Consider the following 9,283-nt stretch of genomic DNA (forward strand, 5'->3'; position numbering starts at 1 on the left):
GAAGGACTTTGCCATCATGGGCCCAGGCACGGCCTCCACGTTGCCCATTTGGAGAGCCTGGATGCAGGATGTACCATGGGCCGTGTTTCCTGGGAAGCACTTAGAGGAGGAATGAGCAAAATGAACCACAGCGGAAAGGCTGGGCCTGGGGACACAGCCGTTCCCTTCCATTTCCTTGGTCCAGAGAAGACATAGACCTTGTTGTGGTCAACTGGCCACTTGAGAGCTGCCAGAACAGCGAAGCCACAGCTTGTAGAAGCAGTCAAGGTGACGTTGGTACAAAGGTTCCTTTTAAGAACTTCCCCAGACCAGGCCCTGCAGCCCTGCAGCCCTGCCAGGACTATGTCACCAGGTTCTTGCTGTGTGGGCTGATGAGGACCTCCGAATTCCGAATGCCTTGGTCCAAGGTGTGAAAACAATGCAATTGTGCCTTCTTTTCTCAAAACTTTCTCGATTCTGCAATAAGCCTTAGTTCCTTATAGGGCCCAGGAGAGGCAGCTGAGAGCTATTCAGAGCCCCGTCTCAGTTTTCCTTTCATCCTCCTCTCCACGTGCCTCAGTATGACTCCAATTTGTCAGAGCCTCCTGCTCTGCTGCCGCATGTTTCGTGCACACAGGCCTCCCAGGCCCAGAGCTGGGGCCCAGCAGGGCTCCTGCCTGAGAAGCTGGCTTGTTAGAGTTCACGATTGTTGACTACAGATTGCACTATTTTGCAGAAACCCCGCATGAAGCTCAGGTCCTGAAAAGCCTGTAGATTAGACTGAAAGATCCCAAGCTGTGAGCCAGCCTGAAGCAAACCCTTTTCTGATCCTGATTGCTGAAGAGCTAGTTGGGTCAGATAAATGGCCTATCCATGGAGATGTGGCAGGCACAACAGCAACTAAAGCTCCTGCTTTGTCTTAATAGATCGCAGAGCAGGATAGTTTTGGTTTTGTGAACAGGACGGCAACTGCTGATCACATACACTCGCTCTCTGCTCATGCTGCATTCTCCTCTGCTGAAACTGGAGATCTGTTAACACTCGGCAATTTCAGGAGGACTTAACTAATGGATGACTGTTGACTACACAAAGGCTAGTCCAGCATTTCTAGGTGCTCAATAAACAGTTACTCATTAAAGTGGAGAACACCTTCCATGCCCAGCATTATGCTATCACAAGCAAGGTACTATAAGGTGCATGCATGTGCAGATAGACAAAGTTCCTTTGCTTTTTTTTTTTTGAGATGGAGTTTTGCTCTGTCACCCAAGCTAGAGTGCAGTGGCATGATCTCGGCTCACCACAAACTGCCTCCCGGGTTCAAGCGATTCTCCTGCCCCAGCCTCCCGAGTAGCTGGGATTATAGGCGCCTGCCACCATGCCCAGCTAATTTTTGTATTTTTAGTAGAGACAGGGTTTCACCATGTTGGCCAGGTTGGGCTCGAACTCCTGACCTCAGGTGACCTGCCCACCTCAGCCTCCCAAAGTGCTGGGATTACAGGCGTGAGACAGCTTGCCCAGCCTTTTAAAAATTTTTTTGAGACATGGTCTTGCTTTGTTGCCCAGGCTGGATTGCAATGGCACGATCATAGCTCACTGTAAACTCTTACTCCTGGGCTCAAGGGATCCTCCTGCGTCAGCCTTCTGGAGAGCTAGGACTACGGGCACTTGCTGCCATGCCTAGCTAATTTTAAACATTTTTTTTTTTTGTAGGGATGGGGTTCCCACTATTTGCCCAGGCTGTTCTTAAACTCTTGGCCTGAAGCGATCCTCCCACATGGGCCTCCCAAAGCATTGGGATTATAAGCATGAGCCACTGCACCTGACCCCTACTTCCTTTGCTGTTAATCCCAATCAGTTATGACAAAAATATGATTAGATCACTATAGATGAATATACAACCTAAAAATAACATCATGTTTTGGGTCATTTAGAAAAGTTAAATAATTTCATATCAAAGTGCCTTTCCACGCCTTTGTGATCGGGAGCACTTTGTTTTCTCCAGGGGCCCATTGCTTAAATATGCCCTCAGGATGGGGAAATTTGATGTGCCAGAGTTGGCCCACAGGTCATTGATGAGGCCCTTGGGAAGTCCAGATTTATGGTCTTCACCTTTAGACATCAGGACTCAGAGGGCTGAGGAGGTGTTCAAGCAGCTCTGCTTTTTAGGACAACTCAGCGTGGCTAGGCTTAAGGGTTATTGGTTACCTTACAGCAAGAGGGGAATCAGGAGTTTTGGAAAGGGAAGAGTGGCAGGTCCCCAAGCACCAATCTGCCTCCTCCATAACTTCACCCTGCGCGACGGGTACTCAGCAGTTCTGCTTTGCCCAGCATCCTGAGGCCTTCATAATGGCCCGTGCTTACCAACCTGGAGTGGGTTCTACTGGGGTTGGTGGTGCCGTGCTCTTTCTCCCTCTGCCGGGAGTCAGCTGTATTTCCGCAAGTAGAGGAGTGTCTGGACTCTGAGTCCAGAGTCTGGGAAGGCACCCAGCTCAGGGCGGTGTATGGCGTTAGGAGGAGCAGCAGGTTTCCAGGTTACTTGTGCCCCCACCTTCAATGTCACAACTCTCCATCTCTCTTCCCTGAGTTGTACACATCTGTGTCTACATCTCAAGGCTGCCGTGGGTCTCTGAATACAGCATCTTTGTCATGAATCACCCAGCTCAATTTTAATAACATCCAACAGTTACTAAAACAGGAAACTAGAACTTTAATATTTTAGGAAAGGGCAGAATCTGCTGCTACACCAGCCTCCCATAACTCCTGCCCCTTTGGCATCCTTTCAGTCAAGGTCCAGCATGCTAAAGGCACACAATGCCATGGAGATGAGCAAGACATGATGCAGTGGTGAAAGCTTTTTTTCAAACCCTTAGTTATCCCCTCATGCTTTCAGTGCCGGGAATCCTTTGAAAACTTCAGAAAAGTGGGGGCATGTCTCAGGAGCAGTGTCATGGGGGACAGGCTGGGGCTGGAGTTTTGACCGCCAAAGGCCAGACACTGTGGCCAGGAGCTACAGGCACAATGGCTGACATAGGCCAGGTCCTCAGGGGGATGCTGGGTTGTAGACAATGGGAAGAGGCACCAGTTCCTAGACCTCTTGGCCCCCAGGCCGCCCGAAGCTCCCTCTTTTGCTCGTCTCCACCTCTAAGCACCCTCTCCTGCCAATTTCTTCCCTGAACATGGGACTTCCTGCTCAAGAAATGGGGCAGTCCTTGTTCTTGCCACCACCTGGCAGAAATGGTGGATGTATTTCCTGAATTCTCTATTCTGGTTTTCCCAAAGAGTGCTTGCTGAACACGGAGGTGCACCCAGCGCCTATAAATACCTCTGCCTTGGTACCCTGCTGGCGTAGCAGCAGCTCTCAGTACAGCTCTGTGCCAGGAACACACTGGGTACTTGTTAAAATGCACACTCTTGGGCCTCCGCCAGACTTTCTGGATCAGAATGTCTGGGAGATAGGGCCAAAGAATCAGTATTTTTATCACATTCTCCAGGTGATCTGCTTTGAGGAATTTTTTTTTTGTCCCAGTGTGAAAACTCCACAGACATGTATAGCATTGTTTCTAAGGGAGTGTGCTCTCTGATTTCTAGAAGTCTTCCTACAACTGTGCATTTAGAATTACTTGTACCTCATGTCCCTGCTCCACTGACCTTGCTGCAAAGCACAGAGAAGAGTTGGTGATCATGGTGGTGCCATGATCAATGCCAAGTGAAAGGTCTTGACACCAAACACTCCACTGTCCACGTGGCATCCTACCAGGGACACTCTTAATTAAACCTTCCGTATTTTAGATGGATCCTAAAGCACATTGCATTCAACATAAATGAAAAAACAGAAACCTAGACTGTAGAGATCTCAATCATGGATTAAATTGTAAGAAGGGTCAGAAGGAAAAAAGAGATTGATTTTCAAAACTGGCATATACAATATAACACTTTTCTTCTCTGATTATTTCTCTGATGACTGAATCTACAGTTAGAATATGTAGTACTGACAAGTTTTCTAGACAAGAGTTTCCCTGTTGGTGAAATAGAATGAATTTGGGTGTAACTGCAGCTGAAACACATTAGGGTAAAAGTAATAAGTAAAATTAAAAATTCCTACTAAAATTTATAACCAATTACTGGGAAAGGCATGCTTTTTTATTTTAATATGAAGCCAGGGGATTTGAAAATGTTTTGTATTTTGGTGAATATTTAAAACAAAGAATCCTCCTTTTCTTCTCTTTGTCCTGTGCCTTAACTCACTATCAGTGCATTTTTCTGGTTGTTTTAGGAAATTCTCTTTCTCTGTCGTTTTCGGAAGGTGAGCATATGAACAACTTGAGACCTGGATCAAGCCTTCCCCACAAATCACCCCCTCATTGAGACAAACAGAAATACATACTTGATAAATTTAGAAAACAGCGACGTTTGCACAACCCAGCAGTGAAAACAAAAGCAAACAACAGTAGGAATCTCTAGCATATTAGCAACAGAAGGCACACGTCTTAAAGCATTGCTGACGTAGTTCCATCTGCTGTTCAGTTTTCCCTGTGTTATTGGGAGTCAACAAATTAAAAGCATGAGCCAGAGTAATTCTATCCTCAAGACTTGCTAGCATTCCATCGCATTGTGAATAATTTATCATGCCCAGTTACATTATTTAAGATGTTAAATGCAGCTATTGTGCCCTGGAACCTGAGCTGCCATTCTCAGGACTGGCAGGAAAAAAGTGTTGCACACATTTTAACAGGGCAATGTTATGAGACAGGCATTGGCCACTCTGGAGGATTAAATGGTTTGTTTGGGATTACATTTCTGAATGAGAACAGGGAAGACTATGTTTCTCCCTGATAGGGAAAGGAGACAGATGGGTGATCTATCTGGAGTCAGTTCTTCAATTTTGTCCCCCTGCTCTAGAAACAATGGATGCTGTTTAAGAAGTTAGAAATATTTTATATTTTCATAAAAAATCTAGTCAGTAAAGCAAGAACTTCCTTAGGAAAATTGAAACACAAAACAAAACAATGAGTCGTGGTAATTTGCCTTAGTCAAAACAAATACTGATTCTTGGAATTGGATTGCCCTTTAGGGCCTGAACTTGGAAAACTTCTATATTGTATGTTACCAGAAATAATGCAAGAAAGGAAGAGCTTATTTTAACATTTTTGTTCCTCTCTGCACCTTAATTTTATCTTAACAGATGAGTGAAGCTCCCTTTTCAAGTATGCATTTTACAGTGATCTCAACTCATTAAATTGACTTTTTTCCTCCCCTGTTGCCAGGGGGCTGATCAATGTCCACCCAGGCCAGCAAGTCATCCACAGGCTTCTTTTAATCCGGCCAGTCTTGAGAAGGTCAGTAATACAACTGTAGTATAGCAAAGACTTCCCCAAGCTCCACTGAGCACTTGGCAGACAATTTACAACACGGCAATGGCATCCTTCCTTTCCATCCTAAGACTGGCCTGCAGCTTTGCCAACATTACCTGAAGAGGAGATGTCGGAGTCATCAGAACTGACACTTGACAATGAGAGAAGGAATCGATTTTCCCAGATTTCAAAGTAGAATGTGACTATTAAGAGGTTTCAAGGTTTTTGTGAATTCCGTGACGTTACCAAGTAAAAGCTGCAAATTCATCATAATTTTTCTCAACACTCAACACTCCTACTTGTTAATCCAACAAATGGTAGATAAAAGTCTGTATTCTACCATGACTTGCAAAAGTTTTTATTATCTTAAGGCATATGAAGGTGATATTTATGTATATTTAATATGTAGGGGTTTTATTACATATTATCAGTGAAATACGAGTATAAAAGTTAGGGTCAAGCAGAAATCTACAATTGACTGTCAAAACTGAGCTCAGTTAAAGGAAGATTCAATTCTAAAGTGGATGTGCATGTTCCTAAATATCTTATGATTGAATATTTACATGAAGACATTCATTTTTATCTGCCCCTTTATCAGAGCTATTTGCATCTCCTCAAATGAATTAGATGTGGCTTATGCTTTGCAGAGGATGGACCTCACCTACTCTGCACACCATGAAAAAACTGGAAATGGGCAATGTAGTCTTTAATTAATAAAAACACCAAAATGTGTATTGCCTTTCTTAACTCTTCACTATTCAGGTGGTCATTTCAAGAATCATAGTATTTGGGAATCAAGCCTTTTCCGAGAGGGAAAACAAGAGCCTTCTGCAAAAATCCATCGCATCTTCACAATTTTCTTTGCTGACTGTACATTCACTTCATTTCAAGTTAACATGAATGTTGTTATGAAGAATAAATTGCTGCCTTTCCCCAGTATTTTTCTTTTTCCATGTAGATACAGTCAGTGAATTTCACTGCCCATTCCACCCCTTCATATTTAACCTAGAGGCAAGACTGTGATTTGACCGTGCTCTGAACTGGTTGGTGCAGATTTCTATGCTGGTTATAATTAGCAACTGCTTTGAGTTCCTCAAGCTCAACCATGCTATTGCTAAAGCAGCATTTGACTTTTAAAGTATGTCAGGATTTTAGTGAATTCCTTACAGATACTTAGTAATAGATGCAAATTTGTCATGGTGTTTCTCGTCACTCACTCCTGCTTGCTAATCCAACAAATGGTAGAGAAGCCTTACACTACCATGATTTATAAAATACTTTTATAATCTTAAATCACATTCAGCCCTACCCTGGACCGTTCTATAAACCAGCAACTAACTGAAGGGGTGTATTAGTCTGTTCTCACACTGCTAACAAAAACACACCCCAGACTGAATAATTTTATAAAGAAAAAGATTTAACGGACTCACAGTTTCATATAGCTGAGGAGGTCTCACAATTATTGTGGAAGGCGAAGGAGGAGCAAAGGTACCTCTTACATGGAGGCAGGCAAGAGGGAACTGCCCTTTACAAAACCATCAGATCTCATGAGACTTATTCACTATCATGAGAACAGCCCAGGAAAAACCCACCCCTATAATTCAATTACCTTCCACTGTGTCCCTCCCACAACATGTGGGGATTATGGAAGCTACAATTCAAGATGAGATTTGGGTGGGGACACAGCCAAACCATATCAAAGGGTATTTCCTGGTACCATTTGGAGCCAGGCATGTGTTTTGATTGGCCGATGCTCATACTGTATCCATTTTGATTGGTCAGTGCCCATACAATGTCTATTCTAATTGGGCAGTGTTCATGCCTTACTGGTTGTCATCTATTTTGAATATCATCTCTGCTTAGAGGATCCTGAAAAAAAAAAAGGTCATCTCTTCTAGGACCATGTCCCTAATGTGAGAAAATTGGCTGCCTAGATTTTAGGGAGTAGAACTGAAAGGCAAAATCTCAAAAACCCATAAATATTGCTATATCGTATTCCCGAGAGTCTTTCGAGGGAAAAAATTGCCAATTCAACTGGATAAAAATGAGACTCATTTATTATACTAATTTCTTTATTCCCTGCCAATGTGGTTCTGTCTTTCCACTACCATCCTTGAATGGATACAAGGAGAAGAGAAAGACAAGAAGGTTCTTGAGTCTCTTTAGGCAGAGCTAAATGGGTGAATGCCATACTCTTCATTTAATAGTTTACTCTCCTTAAACAACCACAGAATTCAGATCCTAAGATAAGGCAAATGCCATGTTATTTATGCCTTTTGTAACTTTTACAGCACCTGATATACTGCAAGTGTTCAGTAAATATTGAAATCAAACAGGTCAATATTAAGAAAGCCTATATATTAAATACAGGAAATATTTATCATTTGCTTGCTATAAGAATAATATTTTGTGGCAATTTTGAGAGTCAAGGGGGTTGCATATAAAATATAATTGAAATTTAAGTTTTGAAATCTGGAGGACAGTGGTAAATAATTTCCATAGAAGTTCCTCCAACTCTTACTCCAAGTATGTAGTAAGTACATACTTGTTGAGTCACACTCAAAATATTTTTTCATTTATCAGATTATGGGATTTTTTTTTGTGGTGTCACTTATAAATAGGCTCTTCTTACAGAATCTTACTCCAGGAGTAAGGTTTCTCAAAGGGATCCCCTGGCCAGTTTTTATTTCACATTAGGTAGGTGCATTACTTGAATAGAACTATCTAGAGCTGTATTGTCCAATACTGTAGCCACACGGGGCTATTTAAATTTAAGTTATTTAAACTAAATAAAATCTAAGATTCATTTTATCGGTTGCACTGGTCACATTGCAAGTGTTCAATAGCTATGTGTGACCAGTGGCTACTCTGTTGGACAATGCTTATGGTAGGTTTCCATTATTGCAGCAAGTTCTGCAGGAGTGCTCATCTAGAGACAGCTACTTGGAAATGACCTTGACATGTCATATCATCTTCATACGCTTTATCCTTTTACACAAACACACAATCCGTGTTTTCTTCAGCATTATGTCTGTGCACTCAGCCAGTTTCTATTTAGGAATCCTGCAGCACCCAAGGCAGCTCTCAACCGAAAATGGTGTTTTGCTGATGTGGTAAATTCCTATCTCACTTCCACAGTGCAGAGAGCTGTGGCAGGCTCAGGGGGGTGGAATGAGAGGAGTCAATCAAAGCAAAACTTCATGGTCAAGGTTATTTCTCAGGAAGATGCAGCTCTCTGCTAATGAATGGCCGATGAGGGCTGCAAATTTATTTAAACAAATACCCCTCAAAGTTTTATGCCATAAAACCCTAACCAGGGAAACCATACCTGCCCATCCCTCCCAGCGGTCTTTTACTTTGGTTTGTCTGTCAGATTCCAAGCAGGACCCATGCAATCAAGGCTCTTACTACTCAAGGACCTTACTACTCAAGGTCCTACTCAGGGTAGGACCTAAGTGGTAATGCCAATACCTTGAAGATAACTGGAGAGCTTGAGAGCTTCCTCTGCTCTGTGTGGCCCTGACCTTGGAAAACTGTTAGGGACACTAAAGTTTGGTTGCACGTTCCTAAGAATTTAATGACATAAAAGGTCAATGGATGAGGCCAGATGCAGTGGCTCATGCCTGTAATCCCAGCACTTTGGGAAGCTGAGGCAAGCGGATCGCTTGAGGCCAGGAGGTGGACACCAGCCTGGGCAACATGGTGAAACCCATCTCTACTAAAAATACAAAAAGCAGCCAACTTTGCCTGTAGTCCCAGCTACTCGGGAGGCTGAGGCACAAGAAGTTTTTGAACCTGGGAGATGGAGGTTGCAGTGAGCCGAGATCGCATTATTGCACTCCAGCCTGGGCGACAGAGTGAGACTCCATCTCAAAAAAATTTAAAAAAAGGTCAATAGATGCTTCAGAGCAAACAAGAGATGCCATGCCAGTACCTGAACCCCCCTGTTAAAG

The 9,283-nt window shown here is 43.2% G+C and overlaps 1 protein-coding gene across 1 annotated transcript in view; it reads left to right on the forward strand.

Moving 5' to 3' along the window:
* IGSF5 (immunoglobulin superfamily member 5) overlaps positions 1-6,062 on the forward strand; it is a 55,264-nt gene extending 49,202 nt beyond the window's left edge. Inside the window, exon 9 of the mRNA XM_054468795.2 lies at positions 5,244-6,062. Coding sequence (XP_054324770.1) covers positions 5,244-5,339 — 96 coding nt within the window. The 3' untranslated portion in view covers positions 5,340-6,062. The remainder of the gene's footprint in view (positions 1-5,243) is intronic.
* The last annotated feature ends 3,221 nt before the right edge of the window (positions 6,063-9,283 follow it).

The sequence above is a fragment of the Pongo pygmaeus genome, chromosome 22 (assembly GCF_028885625.2).
Source record: "Pongo pygmaeus isolate AG05252 chromosome 22, NHGRI_mPonPyg2-v2.0_pri, whole genome shotgun sequence".
Taxonomy (NCBI): Eukaryota; Metazoa; Chordata; class Mammalia; order Primates; family Hominidae; genus Pongo; species Pongo pygmaeus.